The sequence below is a fragment of the Fringilla coelebs genome (genome assembly GCF_963513975.1).
Source record: "Fringilla coelebs genome assembly, chromosome: 13".
Taxonomy (NCBI): domain Eukaryota; kingdom Metazoa; phylum Chordata; class Aves; order Passeriformes; family Fringillidae; genus Fringilla; species Fringilla coelebs.
The window spans coordinates 10,663,827-10,685,028 of NC_140039.1; the positions used below are offsets into that span (position 1 = coordinate 10,663,827).

The 21,202-nt window shown below is 53.4% G+C and overlaps 2 protein-coding genes across 3 annotated transcripts in view; both read left to right on the forward strand.

Moving 5' to 3' along the window:
* NCKIPSD (NCK interacting protein with SH3 domain) overlaps positions 1-11,104 on the forward strand; it is a 52,596-nt gene extending 41,492 nt beyond the window's left edge. Inside the window, exons 9-13 of one of the 2 annotated variants that reach the window (XM_084214224.1) lie at positions 3,871-3,951; positions 5,163-5,291; positions 7,116-7,208; positions 8,719-8,891; positions 9,457-11,104. In XM_084214224.1, the coding sequence (XP_084070350.1) occupies positions 3,871-3,951; positions 5,163-5,291; positions 7,116-7,208; positions 8,719-8,891; positions 9,457-9,660 (680 nt within the window). In that variant the 3' untranslated portion in view covers positions 9,661-11,104. The remainder of the gene's footprint in view (positions 1-3,870; positions 3,952-5,162; positions 5,292-7,115; positions 7,209-8,718; positions 8,892-9,456) is intronic. The other variant, XM_084214225.1, reaches the window with a different exon arrangement.
* Positions 11,105-14,665: 3,561 nt separating this feature from the next.
* CELSR3 (cadherin EGF LAG seven-pass G-type receptor 3) overlaps positions 14,666-21,202 on the forward strand; it is a gene marked incomplete at its 5' end in the record, with an annotated part of 31,413 nt that continues 24,876 nt past the window's right edge. The window contains one exon of the mRNA XM_084214567.1: positions 14,666-17,795. Coding sequence (XP_084070693.1) covers positions 14,666-17,795 — 3,130 coding nt within the window. The remainder of the gene's footprint in view (positions 17,796-21,202) is intronic.

Sequence of the window (21,202 nt, forward strand, 5' to 3'; positions counted from 1 at the left end):
GTTACTGCTGCTTATACATTCTGTGCTGTGAACTTGCCACACTCTCGGTGTTCAATCTGGTTAGGGCTGAGAAGCATCTTCTCTAGGCTGAGGTTTCACTGCCCAAGAAGCAATGCTGCTTGGTTATGGGACTGTGACTGTGTTCCTGCAGCAGCATTTCTCCTCATTTTGTGCTGCCAAAAATAAACTTTATTGTGCCTCCATCATTCATTCACAAAGACTGTCTCCAAGTGAGCAACCTTCCTAAACAGAGTTTTGTCTCCTGCCCTGTTCCTGAGCTGTCTTTGTGCAGGCAGAGTGGGCTGGTCACCCTTCTTACTCCTTGCCTGGTTGCAGTGATGCTGTGTTTTGCCCAGGGATGTGTCATCCCAGACAGCACAGCTGATTCAGCCTCTTGGTGGGTATGGAGCTTTGAGCTCTGACCTGTGTGACTTCTGCACACCGCTGCTGATCTCTAAGTAGTACTTAGGCTGGAGCAGGCCTATCTCTCAGCAAGTCTTAGCTCTGCTTTGGAGTCCTAAAAGTAGGGCAGTGGAAGTGGGTGAGAAGTGGCTCTACTGTGTCCTCTGAGCTGTCAGGCTGCAGCTCTGCAGCATCTCCCTTTCCCTAGCATCGTCTCAAGGTGAGGGATTTTCCATCCTTGCTGTAAGGTGGTCCAGTTGGAGGGTGAAAAGCTGCTCCTCCTTTGCTGACAGACCACTGTGGGGATCCAGGACTCACAAATCAGTGTCCTCATCCTGTGCTGCTTTCCTTGGGCTAGGCTTTATGGTAGGCACTTGTGTAATGGCATCTGTGCATCATCCAGTCCTCTCAGCCTTCGCAGTGGGGCAGCAGGGGGGTAACCATCCTTGGCCCAAATGTGTCTGTCCTTCAGAGGTGTTTCAGGGCATTAGTAGTTCCCTCCTACCATTCTGGTGCTTTACTGCTTCATGTGCTGCCAGCAAATGGCGAGCTTGTGTGAAAACATGACCTTGAATCCTAGAATGACTTGAGCTTATTTTGGTACTAAAAACTGGGGAATAGCAGCTGATCCGTGACATGCTGTGGAATAGCTAATCCCTCCTGTGGGTACTGCAGCCAGAGCAGTCAGTGCCAGTACTACACAACTGGAGAGTTGGAACTGGCTGCAGCAGCTCTGTGGGATCCCTCCTGGCTTATTATTGAAGAGCAGCTGGGGCAGAAGCTCTGTCTGTGGATGCTGGGTGCCTTTGGTGAGAAGGGCTTTACCCTGGGACTGATGCAGGCATGTATGTTGGCTGCTGGCCAGTTCTTCTGCAGATGCTTGGGTCTTACTGCTGCTTCTGGACAGCTCCTTCCCTCTGCTGCAGCTGGCCTGCACATCTATCCATGTTAGAGCACTTTATAATAAGCCACAGCAAGACAGAATTAGCCAGAACAATTCCAAAGAAAACAGACAGGGATAATCCAGTCTGTATTCATGACTTTCTCCCTTGTTGCAGCACAGTTTACATGCAAGTCAGCTGTCAGGCTCTTCTCCTTTCAGTCATAGATAATTGTGTCTGCTTCCAGTGCCCACATTTCACACTGCTGTGTTTAGAAGGTGGAAGCAAGGTTTTCAAAGGCCTCTGAGAAAAGCTTTTCATACATGATTGCAGTTTCTCACCACTATCTCAGTAGTTTTCAGCAATGCAGGCTGGTAAGCTAACAGCTGTATCTCTCCCACCTCTCATGGCTACTTCAGTGATGCTTTTCAGTCTGTTGTCAGCAGTCCCTCTGCTTCAGGAGAGCTGCATTGATACTACCTAATTTCTGACAGCCACTGGCACTGTTCTGTAAGATAAAAACCAAAAGCTGTGTTTTGACTGACAGTTACCCTGTTCTTCAGCATGGTGAGTCTTGGAGTTCTGTCCTGCTGCAGCTGGGACGCTCCCAAAAACTTGTAGAACCTATGTGTAGTGTGAGTGTCCTGGGTTCATCTGGATTTGCCCCGGGTTCTGGTTTCTGGCTGGTTTCAGCGTTCTTTTATTTGTCATCTTTGGGGAAATACAACAAGATTTGCCTCCTAGTCATGTAGACTACTGTCAGCCAAGATGAATGGACATCAGTTAATGGCAGATGGACCAAGGAGGTATAAAATTAGTCCTTTCCCTCCCATCTCTAGTCCGTTCCTCCATATTTGCTACTGCCATGTTTATCACTGGCTTCTGGCTCTCACTTAATTTCATTTCTCCTGATGTGATGAGGGAAAATGTTTTGTTGAGAAAAGAAAGCCTTTCTAGGAACATGAAAACAGCAGCTCCCTGTGTCTACCTACTGCAGTGTCCTTCCTCTGAGACCCAGCTCCTGTAGCCATGGAGGGAAGAATGAAGAAATCATGTGGTGAACAGTTTGTCAGATCTCTTTTCTGCTACAGTCTGCTTTGGCATCACTGTCACCTTATAGCTGAGAACTTCTTATATAAGAAGCATGAATTATATTTAAGTCATTAAATATCCTCCCTCTCTGTTTACAGAGAGTAAACAGCAGTTTTCAGCCTTCCTTTGCTGCCACATGGTCTACAAACTCTTAATCTTGTTCATACTGTAGTATCTGGTTAAGCTGCAAATGATCTATTTTTACTCAAAGTACTTGCTGATGGAAAACTGAGGCATGGTGTGGAACTGTGACAGTGTGAGTGTGCTTTGAGTGGAGAGGCTTTGCTGACAGAGCTGACTTCCCAGGGGGCATGGGGCTGGAACGACTCCATGGCATTTTTCCCCCATGCTGACAGTAAACCTGAGAGCTGCCAAGTGTTGCAAGTCCTTTGGCCAAGTCCAGGAGTAAGTGGTGACATTGAAGGCATCAGCCTGTGCAGTCAAAGCCAAACTGCAGGGTGCAGATGTTTACAGACGCATTGCTTTGTGCATGGAGAAGTGAAATATCTTAAAGCGTTTGGAGGGGACACTGGAATGGGTGTGTATTGTGCAGGGCAGCAGTATGGCCGGGAAAAGCATCATAGATTGAAGGGGCCTTTTTCTCCTCTGATGAAAAGTAGTTTTGGTCATTTTTTCATAATTACACCTTCAGTTTCCTTGTGCCCCAGGGCTCTTTCTGGCAGATGTAGCTGAACTTTATTTAGCCAGTACATGTGGTAACCTAAATAATACTCATTTTCCTATTGCCTTCAGACTTGCTGAACTGGACAGAGGCTACATTTGATGAGGGCACAGATCCTATTTGATGACTTTTTTTTTTTTTTTTTTTTTGTTCTGCAGATATCTATTGAGAGGTATCCATTAATTAAAATTCAGGAAAGGCACTGGCAGGGGTTCTTTGGAGCATTCACAGATAGCTGCTGCCAGCGAAAATTGTGTTGGACTAGCAGGCTGTGGGATGTATCAGTGCTGGAGATGTGTGGCCTGGGAGGTGGGCAGATGCACAGTCTGAGCAGTGATCTGGTCTCCCCAGGGGCCTTTTATACCTTCAGGCAGAGCTGAGGTAGCAAAAGTAGAGCAGTGCAGAGATGGTAACAAGCAGCATGGCTGTCTGGGGGTGGTGTTGGTTGGAACAGGCAGTATTTTGAGCTGGCCAGATGGATGCTTTTTCTGGGTTCAATAATTACATAACTATGGGATGTGTCCTGGGACTGTGCAGGGGAGGTTTTTAATTATTCAGATCAAGTTTGCCCAGATCCTCTGAAGTAGAGGGGAAAAAAATAGAGGACTCTTGTTATGATTATTTTTAAATTGCTTTGGAAACACACGGCACAGAAGGCGTGTGCTGTGCTAAAACGGGGAAAAACACCCTTACTGCTCAGTCAGTACAGGAATGAGGAGTGTTAAATGCCTGTATGAAATGTGTCACTTCCCAGCTGCAGCTGGGGAAAGGTTTCACATCCTGAGAACTAATGACAGGACCTTTGCCTTGCAGATCATCAGAAGATGTGTTACTCTGCACTGGTGCTGGCCATGATGTTCTCCATGGGGGAGCCCCTGCCATATCACCACTATGGTAAGAGTGGGTTGTGCTCATAGCAGAGCTGGTGACGGGATATCTGGGGCATGCTGGCAGACATGGGGAAGGGACTTCTCCTGATGGTCAAGGCCAGGGGCAGCTCAGTGGAAGGCCCAGCAAGAGTAGGGTTTCTTCTTTGTCAATAGAGCCTGGCAGCTGAAGCACAGGGCTGAGATGCCAGATTTCCAAAGAGCAGCACAAATGTGGGTTAGAGCAGTGGAGGACTGAATGCCATGCTGCAGGCAACATGGATTTGCCCATCCCCGTGACTAAGTGGCATTTTGTTTTACCTCTGGCCTGTGTGAAAGCACACACCTCTTACTTGCTTTGGAGACTGTCTGCTGATGAGGCTGAGATCCCAGATCCCTACACAAACACCCACTGAGGCTGTCAGCTGCATAATGTGGCCTCTTTCTGGTCTCTCTTCTAGTAGGATAGTGCAGCTCTTTGTAGTTCAGGCTCTTAGGGAAAGTGGAGATGATTAAGGATATTGTCGTCAATTACAAAGTGCAAATATTCTCCCTGTTTTGTCCTCTGTCCTTTCATTTCAGCCAGAAAGCCCTGCCCACTTCTTTCCATGGCTGTTTTGTATTTGGGAAATTCTGGGCTTAATTTTCCTTGAAATGCAGTAGAGACTTTTATAAATATCTTGTCAGCAGCTTTACCTTAACCCTGGGTAAACCTGTACAAGATTTAAAGTGGTGCAGTAGAGACTGGAATGAGCTTCTACACCTCCTGTTTTTCTCTCCTTGTGTAACCCTGGCAGTTATTTCCTGCAGGTGGGCTTATTTGCATGAGCTCCTGAGCTTTCCTAATAGCTGAATTGAAAACTGGGTTATTACTAATGATCTAGGTTATTAGAGGTTTTTTAAAAGAGATTAACTGAACCAGTGGTCAAGAATGCCAATCTCTTCCTACCTTGAAGCCTTCATTGGTGGCATTGGTTCTGCAACAGCTAGAGCAGGATTTGGTTGTTTGTTTACTCAAAAAAAAAATTTCCCTTTGGGGTACCAAATTTCAGCAACCCTGCACTGTCTCACACAAAGATGCTTCAGTGGTCTGTCTAGTCCACTTGAAGAGCCCTTCATTCCCCGTGGGCTGACACTAATGGTTTTTAAGCATAAAAGAACAGAGAAGTGGCTTGGATGGTCCCTTGTTGCTTAGTGTATTTTGCACTGTGCTGTTAATGCCCCTTTCTCCTTGTGCAGAACATCTCAACTCTCAGTTTGTGCAGTTCCTGCTGGATGTGATTGAGGACGGGCTGCCCTCGGACACCACCGACCAGCTGCCTGACTTATTTGTCAACGTCCTTCTGGCCTTCAATCTCCACATTCCAGGTTGACCTGGTGCTGCTCTGCCTTGGCAGGATTTCAGTGGTCTGGAGTGAGAGTGTGAAAAATGGGGAGGGAAAATCTTACTGGGTCTTGATGGTGCTGTAACCACCAACCAGCTCTCCTAGTCTCTGGCACTACACTGTGTTTAAATATAGTGCAAAACCCTAGAGGAAAAAATGGTCTGAGAGCCCCTGCCCAGAAGCTCTGGGCAGCTCAGTGGATTTGTCACTGGGCTTCCATAGTGCCCAGTTAAAAGAGTTCCTGGAGTGTACTTGCAGAGCATGGGTGGAGTTAATTTATAGGCATGGGTGACCTGGGACAGAAGATGCTTCAGTGGGCATTTCTCAATACCAACTCACAACAAAAGTCCTCTGCCTTCTGCGGGTCTTGGCAAAGCTTCTGCTTCCCTGTCCACACTGCCTGAAGCTCATTCAGTGCCAAGTTGTTGAGGCCAGGCCCTTCAGCATTGGCCTGAGATGTGCTCTCCCCTCTTTGCCCTTGTTCTGTCTCCTCCCTGCCCTGCTGAGCTCCATAAGGACAGACAGCAGGTCAGGTCCTTAGGGAAGAGCATCCTCCTTCTCTCTGCCTGCACATTTTGAAGCCTCTTGGAAGATTGGAGTGTAGTTCCAGGTCCTGCTAAGAGAGGCCATTCCTTAACCCAGTCTCCTGTTGCTCCAATTGTCTTTAGTTAATTAATTACCCTTGGTCTACTTCATGACATTATCCTTGAACTTTTGGAGGGAGGGGAGGATAAAGCAGCAAATGTCCAGTAATTTACCTGTTATTTTGGGTTATGCATCATTCAAATTTAGGCAGAAATTTCTAATTTCCTCTGAAAGTTGAGTGCACAGAAACTGATTAAGTATGTCTCTGCTGCTTTCATTCATTACCCCTTCCCACACTTATCCATATCCTTGCTGGCTACTGTAATTAGGCAGTAATGCATGACAGGCAGTGTGTTTCTGGGGGTTATTGCCCACCTGGGGCATAGCTGAGAGCAGTGACTTGGTCTCTGATGCTAAGAACATGTTAAATGATGTTCACATTACTTATTGTTGCATTGAATTTTTTATCTCTATGTCTGCAAGATTCATCTATCATGCAGTTCAGTGGTGCAGCATTAGTTCAAAAACTCTCCTAAATGCATATTATATTGATGCCCTTCAGGATCCTGAAACACTTTGCAGCCTGAGAAATATTACAGGCCACAGAAATAGCCACACTGAGCTGTTTATGTGATTGAGCATGCACACTCGCACGCACACAAAAGCTCTGCTAGGGTAAATGTATTTTACAGCAAATCACTCCCAGACCACGCAAGGGGACAATTCCTAGAAGTCTTCAGCCTGTGCACTTGCACAGCACAGTGCTGAGTGCTGGGAAAAACTTTTCTCTTCTGGGATGCTCCTGGGACCCTTCTTAAGAGAACTTGTAAGACTCTAAGTTCCAGAAGGGTACTGCTGGTAGGAAGGAAGAAGGTACCAAAGAATGGAGCCCTTGGCTGCAGAGGGTTGTGAGCAGAGGTAATGATTGACAACATAAAGCCTGGTATTTTCCCAGTGTTTGGCTGGCAAGGTGGGAACACATGAATGAGATATATGGAGAAAGCACCAAGTTGCAAGTGTTTCATGTGCTGTTTCCAGATTTATTTCACCTTCTCTCTCCCTGCCACCCACTCTGTGGCCTGAAACTTTTTGTAGCCCTGATAGACTGTGGTTCCCCAAAGCACCCCAGAGTATTGATGTTAAATAGGGGCCACCCATTGTGTGTTTTTATCACCATGGTCTTCAGGAGAAAAGGGAGATGCTGAACAGGTTTCTTCCTTAGTTCCAGAACACAGTGTGATCATGACTACAATAAGCAAGCACTCCAACGTGAAGACTTTCACAGAGAAGCTCCTGCTGCTGCTGAACAGAGGAGGTGAGTGTGTGTGTGTGACACTGTTGCATGCCTGGCAGGGGGTGCACAAAGATCCTTGGGGAGACATGGCCATGCTCTTACAGGGTAGGATGTCAGGGGTGCAGGTGGCTGAGGAGCTGTCAGCCCAGGCTGTGCTGTGCTGCTTCCTGGTGAGTTTGTGAGGGTGACAGTCTGCATTGCTGAGGATGGAGCTGCCCAAGGAATAAGGTAATGGCTAATGGCATCTAGGGGCAGAGGAGGAGCTGCCATTTCCATACTTCTGGGTCAGATCAGCTCCATCTCAGAGCATGGACCAGCTGCCATGGGTAAGCTCTTGTCTAGGAGGAAAGTTGGTCCTGGGTCACTTCAGTTCTTGGACAGGCAGAGGACTCAATGTGTGCTGGCATAGAAACCTCTGCCTGTACTGGCAAACATCTGCCCTGGGGGACAGATGCAGAGGGAGCTTTTGTCTTCAGAAACACTGCTTGGAGTGGAACTTTCCATTTCTGAATTGCCGGCAGAGGGTTAGCCTTGTGTCTGCTTCAGGCATGGAGTGAAATCCAGTGTATTTGTAGAGCTGTTGCAGAGCAGATTGCTGGAATGCTGGAGATCTCTGCAGGAAGAGTGGTGCCAGGTCTTTCAGCCTGTGCTGCAGGCCACTATTGTGCTTGCTAATACCTTCTGGAGCACAGGAGCTTTGCTGCCTGAGAGAACTCATTTTGCTGAGCTGCTGGAAATAACCCATCCTGTGATGCATGCAGCTCATCTTACTCTGGCTTTAGTTCTCTTTGGGGCTGCAAATCAGTCTCCATATTATATCAGCTTGAGGGCAGCAGGCACCTCAGTGCTCTTCTGCCTGGCCTCCTCCCAAAGCCTTTGTTTAGCCCTTTCTCTGCCAGATTCCCTGCAGAGATCACCTTACAGTGAGGAGCTGGGAGAAGAAAGAGGGGGGCCACAACCTAATGAAGATGCTTCTGTTTTGCCCACCTTCCTGACAACTGCTGGAGGAGCTGCCATGGCCCACAGCCCCTCTTGGAGTCTGCGGGGTTGTGTTTTGCAAGAGAACAGGATGTGGTGGCTCATTTAAACTTGGAACTGTTTCTTTTCTTGCTTCTGGGACAGTACTAGCCTGGTGTCTGGTGAAAGCCTGTTTTTGGTACAGGCTCTGATGGGCTTTTCAGAGGGGTTATTGGACCCCTCTTTATAAACCAGGGAGAAAATGAGTGATGGCTATTGAGCAAAAACAGGCGATACTGAGAGGCAGTGTGCTAATGTGCTCTCACCTGGGATGGTCAGTGAAACAAACAGTGATTAATGCTCATCATAATGAGTTTGCTGTCATCTTGGTAGCCTGCAGAGCTGCCGTCCTGATTACTCATCTTTGAGCACCCCAGCTATCCATGGGCAGGGAGTGGCTGGCTGAGGGCAGGACAGCCTCCTCTCTAAAGGGTCTAATGAAGGGAAGTGCACTGAGGATGGAGCAGAGGGGCAATGGGGAGCGTGTGGCTCAGCACAGTGTCTCTGCCCCCAGATGATCCAGTTTGCATCTTCAAGCATCAGCCTCAGCCACCACACTCAGTGCTGAAGTTTCTGCAGGACATCTTTGCCAGCAAGGACACAGCCAGCATCTTCTATCACACAGACATGATGGTCCTGATAGACATCCTGGTGCGGCAGATTGCGGATCTCTCCCCTGGAGACAAGGTGCTCACAGTAACCTATAGGCACTGGGGAAGGGGGCACAGTCCCAAAGCAGTGGTGTTTTTCCAGCCCCTCATGGGGCCTGCTGGTGCAGGCAGGAGTGGAGTTCTGGGGTGGGCACAACATTTCTGGGAGCTTAAATCAGCCTTCAGAGCTGAGGAGGAAGGGAAGATTTATCCTGCCTGGCACACCAGCATAGCTGAAGAAAGATCTGCCCGGCTTCTGGTGGTCTTGCACACTTGTGACCAGGAACCTTTGGAAAGAGAGACCCTCTGTGAGTAGTAGTAGGAGGAATTTCTCTTGTTTGGCGTTGCAAGAGGCGGGGAATGTGCACGTGTTCAAGGGCAGGGGAGGAGCAGCGCTCTTGCTGTGGGAAAAGCAGAGTTTTCCATAGTTACTAATGATACTTAAGGAAAGCAGATGCCTCTGGAGTTGTGCTCTGGTGGATGGTGCAGCAGTAAGCAGCTGTTTTCCTGTGCTCATGCTGTCATGGAGGCTGGCAGGGTTGTTTATCTCACTTCAAATCTTTCACTGTGCTCTGTGTTTTGTCTCCCCTCCCACTTGGCAGCTGAGGATGGAGTATCTGTCCCTGATGCATGCCATCATCCGCTCCACGCCCTATCTGCAGCACCAGCACCGCCTCACTGACCTGCAGGGCATCCTGCAGCGTATCCTGGGTGAGGAGGAGGACGACCAGCAGTGCCAGATGGAGAAACTGATCATCTTGGAGATTTATAAGGAATTCCCAGAAATCTCTTCTGGTACCAGCTAATGCTCCTCAGCTTGGACTGGAGTTTGAACCACTTGGATTGACTATGTCTTTTGTTGACACTTTCTCCCCATTCCCTCCCAGTACAGCTCATACCTTATATCCCTCTGTGTGAGGCCTAAGGTTGGGACAGTGTTCACCGGCCCTGTGGAAGCGCCAGTGGCAGAGAGGGTGAGGGGTGCCCCCGGGGCCTGGTGCCCGGGGCAGGCGGAGCAGGGTGGGCGCTGGCACGTGGTTTGCCTGCAAGACTCAGCAGGAGCTGTTTGGGCAGCTGGTGTTAGTGGGAAGGGCAGAGAGCTTGTGGGGGCTTAGCAGCCAGCGTGGGGGGATGTTTAGCTGCACTGGTGTCCCAAGGTCCTGAAGAGAAAGGCCTTTGCCTTAGAGTATCACTTCTTTTCCATGTGCGTCTCTCTCCCTGCAGTGACCAAGTGGAGTCCGCTGGTGCTTGGAAGAAGCTTTTGTAACATCTGTTTTGTTTCCTGCTGCTAGTGCCACTGTGCTGCAGCCCTGCCAAGGGAAAGTAGCTGCTCGCTGTCTAACGCCTCGTCTAGTGAGCCTTTCACTCCCTCCTAGCCTTCAGCTTTGCCTCTGGGCAGCAGCCCATCTTGGGTCGTGGAGGTCTTACCCCAGCAGCTGCTTTTCAATCTGCTTTCTATAGTGATGTTTAAATCTGAATTTCTTGCACACCGTGGCAGCCTAGAAGTAAGAGCCACGTGGATGACACTGCCCTTAGGAAGCCCTTGGCTGGACACAGCACAAAGACGTGTCCTGCCAAGTGAAGCTGCCACTTGCCACCTCTGTTGCAGCATTGCCTCGAGCAGAGGGCTGCCCTTGGGCAGGCGCGCTCTGGTCGTGAAGCGCGTGCATTTCTTGCCTTGAGCTTCGTAGTAGCTCTGCCTCGCTGCCCTCCCTGTCCCCATGGCAGCCTCAGAGGCAGCGTGAGCCTGGTGTCCAGTAGCTGTTTGTGACTACGCTCATTGTGGGGAACCCTTATTTTTATTTCCTCTAGGTTTCTAGCAAATGGGATTAACCTGCTTCCCTGGTCCAGATAGTCACACACACTAACATGGGTCTCTTAGATATTTGTGTGCACAGTGTGGTCACTCCCTGTCTCCAGGTCTTCTTTTACAGTAGCCAGTGTAGGAGCTGTGAAACTGAAAATACTGGGCACTGTATTTACTTTAATTTTTTTTGTTTGTTTTTAGCTTGAGGGGTGACACAAACTCTGCAGGCCTGGATTGGCCACTAGGGCAGTGACGTTTTGAGAAGAGAGGGTGTTGGCCTGGCAGCCAAGGGGGGCACGGAAGTCAGCCTGGGAATGCCCAAGCTTAATAACCACCCTAGTAGAGAAACCTATTTTTTCCCTGTAAAAATGTATGAATGTCAAAAGGAGTCCTGTATTTTCTTAAACACTAAGTGTAACCTGCAGAAGAATAAAAATGTCTTAAACTGGACTTCTGTGAGTGTAGCCCTGCCTGCCCAATCCTGTCGTGGGGGCACCAAAACGTCAGGAGCAGTTGGATGCCTGCTGCCTACAGAGCCAGAGCAGTGGGTGCTGATCTCCAAATGGGGGTAATGCAGTTGTTTTCCCTCATTCAGCTTCTTGCCTTGTCTTTTTCTACCATGTTGCTGGCTGACAAGGAAGGGTGGAGGGCAGCAGCCCTTGCTAGGGGCACAGCCGTCATTCCTGGGGCCTGCCCAGCATGGCTGCTCCACATGAAGGGTTTGGCAGAGCTGGACTCACAGTTCACTTCCCACAAGGTACGTGCAACCTCAGCTGGCTCCCAGCGGAGTTGCCCCGGCAGCCAGCCCGAGCAAGGAAGGGTTTAATGGTCTGTACAGAGTGTAATGAATCGTGCTTTGGCTGTGGATGTGTGCTCCCAAACCTCAGCCCGTGCCTGCAGCTCTGGGGTGCCTGGGATGGCAGGGGTTCTGCAGTGGAGGACAGCAGGCACTGGGCAGAACACTACCTTGACAGCAGGAAGCTGGTGTCTGCTCCTGGCTCTGTGCCAAGGGAGCCAGACCATGGGCACAGCCCTGCCAGGGCAGGGGTGTAGATGCCAGGTGCAAGCTGTGCCACTCCAAACATAGGGATGGCATCAAACTCAGCTACCTGCAGAATCGGGGCCAGGACTGTCCCAGCTCCTGCCTCTTTGGCCTGTCTCTCCAAAGTCCCCAGGCATGTGGCCTTGAAGGGTGCAATTTGCACACCTGGGTCAGTTGTGGTACATAAGGGCCACCAGTGCTCACTGGTGTGTCCCCAAGGTGGCTCTCCTGTGCCCCATTGCTCTGTGCAGCACATGGTTGCATGTGCCCCTGTGCCAACCTTGGCTTGCTTCCGAGTGCTGCTGGGGCTTGTTGCTGGCCCATGACATGCTGCTGTGCTGAGATGTTCATCTGGCACTTGCCCTCAGTGATGCAGCACGGGCTTTGCTGTGCCAGGCAAACCCAGCAGTGGCAGGACCTGTGGCTCTGCGTGCCAGGAGCCCAGACTGCAGAGCTGGTGGCTCCCATTGGCATCCCCGAGCGATTGCTGTCCATGGGGTTGCTCACCCTATCCCAGCTGCACAGCAGCATAACAGCCTCTGCCCCATCACCCTGCTGCCACCGCAGCCAAGGGCTGGAAGAGCTGGGGGGTAGCTGGCTGGGGAGTCCAGGCAGAAAAATGCACCTGCTGCACAGGAGAGGCCTTCACTCATCGCAGGGAATCAAACTGCAGCATGTAAACTCACTGTCCTCAGCCTGCTCAGCAGATCCTGCTCTCCATGTACGTGAGACACTCAAGATTGCTGGCTGTAATAATGCACAATTAGAGCAGTGTCTCCTTGTATTGGTGTTTTTATTGTGGTGCAACACTGAAGGGTGTTGGTGGCTGGCACGAGGGGAGTGACACGTTGCCTGTGACCTGCGCTTCTGCTTTATTGTCTGGAATGATTCAATTACAACTATTTTGTGGCAGTAATACCCTGATAATTTTCTCCTCCTCCCCTGAGCTGTCAGCTGGGTAATTAGAACAAATAAACTTGAAAGCCTTCATTACTTTTAAAAAGTATTGTCTCTCTCCTGAATTGGTTTCCTGATGGCACATCCCCAGTTTGAGGGGGTGTGATGTGTGATCAGCCAGCATGTTCCTGTTGCACGTGAGTGATGAGCTGCTCTGTGTTAAATGAGGTTTCTTGGGTGAGCTGTGTGCAGGGCCAGGGCTGCTCTGGCCTTATTCTAACAGCACTGAGAGGGCTCAAGTGGATAATTAAGGGTCTGTAGGGGAGAACGTAAATCCCCCAAGAGCACAGTGTGCCCATGGCTGGTCCTGTCAGTGCTGGTGCTGGACCACCCAAGCCAGAAGTGTTATGTGGTGGTTGAGGAGTTAAACACAGCAGATTATGCATCCAATGGAGTTCATAAATTAGCATGTTGGCTTCTCCAGGAGTTAAGACATCCACATTCACTGGGTGTCAGCCCTGAGCACTGTGTAAGGACCAGGGGAACTTCTCTGTGGCACTTGCTGAGCTGCACTGGCCACCACTTTAGGGCTTGCCTGGTACTTCCTGTCATGGTCCTACAACACATGGTCAGCACGTGCAACAGGGCAAGGACAAGCCCTGCCTGCTCTGCCCACCCTGTGGCTTCCCCAGTGGTGGCCAGGCCTTGGCTTCTGCAGGTGGTGGGAGGGCCCCTTTGGAGCTAGGATGTGCAGGGAGGCACAGTGTATCCCATGTATGCCCTGCCCTTCCCTGCCCCATCCTAAACTCCCATCTCCCAGATTTGCTCTATTTTCCTCCCTGACACAGTTCTTTCTTCCCTAGCATTTGCCCTAGCATGCCCTCTCCTTCAGCAGGACATGGCCAAGGATGTCCCTCTACCATGGCATGCGAAACACTAATGAGGATTTAAACCCTGTTATAAGCTCCAGCAGATTAGGATGAGATATTAGTTGATTGAATCAAACCAACAGCTATATTATGAGGATGATGCATTAATGAATCACCGTAATGCAAGGGCCTCAAACTGAATTTTCCTTGGAAAAAATACAAGGTTGTTTCTTGGTTTCATTTTATAGTGGGGATGCAGGAAAGCAAAATCAGCAACTTTCCCTCTAGTGATGGTGCCACACCTTGTGGGTGTTGGCAGCTGGGGTCTGTGTCAGGGAAGCAGAGTGAGGTAGCTGAATTTGTGCCACGCACTTGGGTGTCCATGGGTGGGGAGCTGGGTGGCAGGGGCTGGGCAGTGACACCACTTGCACCGCCTGGAGGAGCCGGACTCAGGGAAGCCGGTCCTCATTCACACAGTAATACCCATCCTTGCAGATGGCCAACGTGGTGCTGCCTGATGGCCATGGGGGAGTGGAAGGAGCCCGCGGGGCTGCCAAGGCACGGCAGTGCCTCCTGCCCAACCGCTGGCCCTCTCCCGCCTCGCCCTCTGTGCCGGCGGCAGGGCAGCTGTGCCCGCGGGCTCTCCTCGGGCACGGGGGCACCGCCTGGCCCTGGGGACGCTGGCGGTGGCGCGGGCACCGTTCTGGCACCGGGTGCACCGGCAGTGCCGCAGCAGCGGGTCGGTGGGCTCAGCAGGTGCGTGCTGTGTGCACGGTGTCCCGGTGTCCGCGGGCGCTGCAGCTTTGGCAGGGATGCTCCGAACCCGGCCCGTGCAGCCCCTCGCAAAGACCTGGCCGGCAGCGCTGCGCCCGCGGGTTTGCTCGCGGGCGGCCCACGCCGCTCCAGGGCCGGCAGCGGCCGCCCCGCGGTGCCCGGCGCGGGAGCCGCGCGTTGCGCCCGGAGCGCCCGGCACGGCCCGGCCCGGCCGCCCGCGCTCAAGATGGCGGCGCAGGGCGGGCGGGGGCGCGGCGGGGCGGGGCGGCGGGAGCCATGTTGGGGCTGCGGGAGGAGCCGCCACCACCCCCGGCAGCAGCGGCGGCGGCGGCGGGGCAGGGGGCGGCCATCGCCGGCGCGAGCGGGGGCGGCGCCGAGCCCATCGCCGTGCGCCCGGGCCGGGCGGCGGCCGCCGAGGCACCATGGCAGCGGCGGAGGAGCCGGTGGTCGCCCCGAGCCGCTCCTGCTGCCGCCGCCGCCGGGAGCCGCCGCCGCCGCCGCTACTGCTGGTGCTGCTACCGCTCCTGCTGCTCCCTTTGTTCCCCTCCGGGCTGGGGGCCACCGCGCCGCCGCCGCCGGCAGGCTGGGGGCCGGCAGCCCGCTGGGGCTGTCCCGCCGCCGTGCCGTGCCGGGCGGCGGCCGTGCCCCCGGGGCTGCCCCCGGCGCCGCGCCGCCGGTCCCCGCCGCGCTGCGCGCCCCGCGCCGCCCAGCCGCGCCCGCTACCCTGGGTCCCGGCGCCGGCCCCGGGGCGGCGGGGCCGGCGCGCAGCACCGAACCGCCACCCGCTGTTCCCCCAGTACAACTACCAGGTGGAGGTGGCGGAGAACCAGCCGGCGGGGACGGCGGTGGTGGCGGTGACGGCCCAGGACCCCGACGGGGGCGAGGCGGGGCGGCTGGTGTACTCCATGGACGCGCTGATGAACAGCCGCTCGCGGGATCTGTTCAGCATCGACCCGCGGGCCGGGCTCATCTCCACCACACAGGCCCTGGACCGCGAGAGCATGGACCTGCACTACTTCCGAGTGACGGCCACTGACCACGGGACACCGCGGCTCTCCGCCACCACCATGGTGGCCATCACTGTGGCTGACCGCAACGACCACGACCCCGTCTTCGAGCAGGGCGAGTACCGGGAGACCATCCGGGAGAACGTTGAGGAGGGATACCCCATTCTGCAGCTGCGGGCCACCGACGTCGACTCCCTGCCCAATGCCAACATCCGTTACCGCTTTGTTAATGAACGGGCTGCCCACGACATCTTTGAGATTGATCCCCGCTCTGGCCTCATCACCACCAGTGGGCCGGTGGACAGGGAGAAGATGGAGAAGTACTCGCTGGTGGTGGAAGCCAACGACCAGGGCAGGGAGCCGGGGCCCCGCTCCGCCACTGTCAAGGTCTACATCACGGTCCTTGATGAGAATGACAACATCCCTCAGTTCAGTGAGAAGCGCTACATTGTCCAAGTGAGGGAGGACATACGGCCCCACACCGAGATCCTGCGCGTCACTGCCACGGACCTGGACAAGGACAACAACGCCCTGGTGCACTACAACATCATCAGTGGGAACAGTCGGGGCCAGTTCTCCATTGACAGTGTCACTGGGGAAATACAGGTGGTGGCCCCCCTGGATTTTGAGGTGGAGCGGGAGTACGCCCTGAGGATCCGGGCTCAGGATGCGGGGCGTCCTCCTCTTTCTAACAACACTGGCATGGCGAGCATCCAGGTGGTGGACATCAATGACCATGCCCCCATTTTTGTCAGCACCCCTTTTCAAATCTCTGTCCTGGAGAATGCTCCCCTTGGCCACTCTGTCATTCACATCCAGGCCGTGGATGCAGACTACGGGGAGAACTCACGCCTGGAGTACAAACTGACAGGGGTGTCGGCTGACACACCCTTTGTGGTGAACAGCGCCACGGGGTGGATCACGGTCAGCGGGCCCTTGGACCGGGAGTCGGTCGAGCACTATTTTTTTGGGGTAGAGGCTCATGACCATGGGTCTCCGTCTTTATCCGCCTCGGCCAGTGTCACCATCACTGTCATGGATGTCAACGACAACCGCCCTGAGTTCACCCAGAAGGAATACTTCATCCGCCTGAATGAGGATGCGGCTGTGGGGACCAGCGTCCTCAGCGTCACGGCAGTGGACCGGGACGTGAACAGTGCCATCACCTACCAGATCACTGGGGGCAACACACGGAACCGCTTCGCCATCAGCACGCAGGGTGGGCTGGGGCTCATCACTCTGTCTCTGCCACTGGACTACAAGCAGGAGAGGCGCTATGTGCTCACGGTGACAGCCTCTGATCGCACCCTGCGTGACAACTGCCACGTTCACATCAACATCACCGATGCCAACACACACCGGCCTGTCTTCCAGAGTGCCCACTACTCTGTGAGCATCAACGAGGACCGGCCTGTGGGCAGCACCGTGGTGGTGATCAGTGCCACGGATGATGATGTGGGGGAGAACGCCCGCATCACGTACTACCTGGAAGACAATGTCCCTCAGTTTCGTATTGATCCAGACTCTGGGGCCATCACTCTCCAGGCAGAACTGGACTATGAGGACCAGGTCACGTATACGTTGGCTATCACCGCCAAGGACAATGGGATCCCCCAGAAGGCAGACACCACATATGTTGAAATCATGGTGAATGACGTTAATGACAATGCCCCCCAGTTTGTCAGCCCTCATTACCAGGGCGTGATCTCTGAGGATGCACCTCCCTTCACCAGCGTGCTCCAGATCTCTGCCACCGACCGGGATGCCCACACCAACGGGCGAGTGCAGTACACCTTCCAGAACGGGGAGGATGGGGATGGAGACTTCACCATCGAGCCCACCTCGGGGATCATTCGCACCGTGCGCCGGCTGGACCGCGAGAGCGTTCCTGTCTACGAACTGACCGCCTACGCTGTGGACAGGGGCATCCCCCCTCAGCGAACTCCTGTCCACATCCAGGTCACCATTCAGGATGTGAATGACAATGCTCCTGTCTTTCCTGCTGAGGAGTTTGAGGTCCTGGTGAAGGAGAACAGCATTGTAGGCTCTGTGGTGGCCCAAATCACAGCTGTTGACCCGGATGAGGGACCCAATGCCCAGATCATGTACCAAATTGTGGAGGGCAACATCCCCGAGATATTCCAGATGGACATCTTTTCTGGGGAGCTCACAGCCTTGATAGACTTGGATTATGAGACAAAATCTGAATATGTGATTGTAGTGCAGGCCACCTCTGCCCCTCTGGTCAGCAGAGCTACAGTCCACATCAAACTCCTTGACCAGAACGACAACAGCCCTGTTCTGAAGAACTTCCAAATCCTGTTCAATAACTACGTGTCCAATAAATCCAACACCTTCCCCTCAGGGGTCATAGGGAAGGTCCCAGCGTATGACCCAGATGCATCTGACCACCTCTTCTACTCCTTTGAGCGGGGAAATGAACTGCACTTGTTGATTGTAAATCAGTCGAGCGGGGAGCTGAGGCTGAGCCGTAAGCTGGACAACAACCGTCCACTTGTGGCCTCCATGCTGGTGACTGTCACAGGTAGGGAGTGAAAATCATTAAATCTTTGGTACAGTACCTTTGGGGGGCTCTGCGAGGTCCCTCTGGGGCAGCCTGTTGTGCACTGGGGATGGGAACTGGTAACATGATTTGGACTGGGAGTCCATTCCAGACAGAGGATACTACTGGAGTGGTGTGAGGGGTGGCATGGGAGGCAGGCTGCTGAGCAGTGCTCTGTTAAGGGGCCAAGGCTGGAAATGGTCTGTAAGAACAAAGCGTCGTTACTGAGCTGTGAGATCACTTCTGGCTGCTAGTGAGGCACCTTTGGAGGTGTTGTAGCCAGCCAGACTGTGTTGTGTGCCGTAGGGTGCTGGCCCAGGAAAGAGGCAGTTCCCAGGATGGCCAGCCTGCTTGCCCAGGGGCTGGTACCCTGCCTTGCTCCCAAGCCCAGGTGGCTCTTCTCTCTGCTGGGACTGAGTGCTTCCCTGGCTTTGCACAGGAGGGAGGGATTGAGCTCAGCGCAGAAGGAGCCCTCTTAAACACCCATCTGCCAGCAGCAAGCAGTTCAGTCCGCACTCTGGCTGTGGCACCTGCCAGCACTTGCTTTGCAGGGTGGCTTCTAAAGCCTACTACACCTTTCTGCAGCCAGCTCAGTGTTCAGGGGACAGCTGTGACAAACCTGAGTGCAGTGCCTGGAACTCTTGCATAGTGTTTCTTGTTGGAGTATCCAAATACAGATGCTAGCTGTAGCTACGGGTGGCTTTGTGGGGTGTTGGGGTGCCCTCTAGCCCAGCTGAGAACAGGACAAAGATGGACCATGGGGCTTGCTTGTGAGCAAGCAGGGTTTGGACCTGGAGCTCCCAGAGCCTGAGCTTTGCCTTCACCACTAGCCTTTCTTAGCATGATCTGAAATGGAGGCATCTGTCCATTGCTGAACCATGGAGTGGCTGCAGAAGGGAGGGCAAGAGCCCTTTCTGGAGGGGCCCAGCACTGAATTGCCAGGAGTGCCTGGGGAGCTGTACTCTAAATTGTGATGCTTCCCTGACCATCGGCTACCAGCTGCTTTCCCTTTTAGCTCTCTCAGTCTGGCTTTTTCTGTGAGAGGAGGGTTTCTTTCAAAAGATGGAGCGAGGGCTTTAACAGGAGACCTGTTCAAGACAATCCTGCATGAGCAGCACCAGCCTGGCAGTGGGCTGGGGCTCTGTGGGGGTAATTGTAGCCGCAGGGCTGGCTGAGAGTGGCTGCAGGGGAACACATGCCCCTTGCTGGAGGTGGGGGTGGTTTTGACCTTTCCAGCTTCTGCCCCGGTGTGTTTATGCAAGCCCTGCCTCCTCACACACTTAACCCTGCACAAAGGCAGGAGACAATCACATCCTGAAGTCCTGTATCAAGCCGCCTCGTGGCAAGGGGGCCCTTGCAATTAGAATGTCGTCATCTTCCAGCGGGAAGGGAGAATGGGAGAGGTGTGCTCAAGGAGGGGAGAAGATGAAAGGGGAAGAGCTGTTCTGGCAAGGAAAGTGAGATGCTGGGAAATGATCCTTTTGTTGGCTTGTATATTGGCTGTGGAGGTGGAAGTCTAGTTTGGTTTTTCAGTCTTTGTTGTTGGAAGCCCCCCGCCCAGCTGGCAGCTCCACGGCCCCGTGCTGTCGCTGTGTGCAGAGCAGGGTGGGTGTGCAGAGCTGGCAGCCAGGACATTCAGACCCAGCTGCATTGTCTGCCCCAGACACTGTGCCTGACACAGCACCTTCCTGCTGCTGGGAGGCAGCAGTAGCAGCTACGTGGGTGCCCCAAGGGTCAGCATCCTAGGAGGAAGTGGCTTCCCTGCCTTTATGGTGCTTTCGTGGGAGGCTGAATCCCCCTAAAACAGAGGGCAAGGGGCCATTTTGCCTGCCTGAGCGCTGTGTTTTCTTAGTTCAGCCCCTTGTAGGAGGCAGAGGACTTGGGCCATCACAAACCAGTGCCTTTCCAGCAGGGCTGATAGCCTCAAAACTGACCTCAGCTTCTCACAGGCGTGTGGACACTTCTGGCTGCTAAAACCTGCTCTTGGCTGCTGAGGATGCAGGACAGTGGGATGGAGGGGCTGTCCATGGCCAGCAGCAGTGAAATCAGGGCAGTGTGAGAGACTGACATCATGTTGACTTCAAACCATTTCAGACTGGTTTCTCAGGAGTTGGTGGTAAGCATGGAGGCTCAGGTGCAGGAAAATGGCATTCATCTTCTGTGCTGGGTGATAGGAGCCTGATTTACTTTCAAGATCTCTTAACTGGTAAAATATTATCAAAATGTTGAGAGGTCTGCCAAAGCCCTTCAGCAGCAGTGAGGAATGTTCACTATACTGACACCCGTCTCTTTTCCTGGCTTCTCTGTCTGGAAGTGTTTTACTGTTCCTCACCTGCAAACATGGAAGTCACCCTGTCTGTCCCCGGAGCACCCTTGGGTGCACCTCTGGGGTGGCCATTGCAGTCAGAATAGTGGCTTTTGCTCTCTTGGACACTGTTGCTGCCACTCAGCAGAAGAGGACATGGAGCTCTTCTTTAGCTTCGTTGCTTTTGAAGCTGGTAATTGTCAGTCTTGGAATTGCAAACACAGTGGCTCAATGCTGTCCAGCACAAGGGTCAGAGCCCCGTGTCCCTTTTCCTTGCTCCATTCCCTGTAGCTGTGTTTCTAGGACTCCTCACTCTGCTGCATGAATATTCACCAGGCACCAGCTCTCCAGCCACAGGATTTAATCAGAAAGGCTGAGCATTCCTGATTAAAATGCCTCCCATGGGGGGTCAGTGCCTCCAGCCAGCTTTGGGCTTTCTTCTGGTAGCTTTATTTTTTTTTTCTTTCCCCATTTGCAGCGGGTCATTCTCTTAACCATCTGCTTCCCTCTGCTTGGAGGGGGGAGGCAGCCTTGGGTGTGATGCTGAGGTGGGACAGTGTTAGAGGGACCTTACTGAGGAGGGCTGTGGGGCCAGGCTTGGCTCCACATTGCTGTGGGGAGCTGGGAAAGGGATGCTTGGCTGTCCTGCCAAGGGCTGGGTGATGCCAAAGGCATCAGGTACCCTCCAACTCACTTTCTTCCCCAGGCACAGAGTCCTTGCTCCTGTGAGGCATTACTGGCCTCCAGCCTGCCTCAGGATACCCTCAGCATCGTGTGAGCCAAGGGTTAACAACAGCCATAAGTCAGGCAGCTATCTGCTGGGCTCTGAGCAGCCCCTGGGGAGAGCAAGAGGTGTCTCCAGGCCTTGTGGCTGCTTCTGGGTGAGCTGGGAGCTGGAGAGGAGCTTGCCTTGACCAGAGAGCCAACAGAGAGGAGGGGACAAAGGGAGAGGGGAGGGGAGGGGAGGGGAGAGGAGGGGAGGGGAGGGAGCTGGGACACGACCCAGCTGTGTGGAGAAGGGAGCTGGTGTCAAAGTGATGCCATCCTGGGGTACTGCCTCACCAGGTGGTTCCTCAGGGAGAGC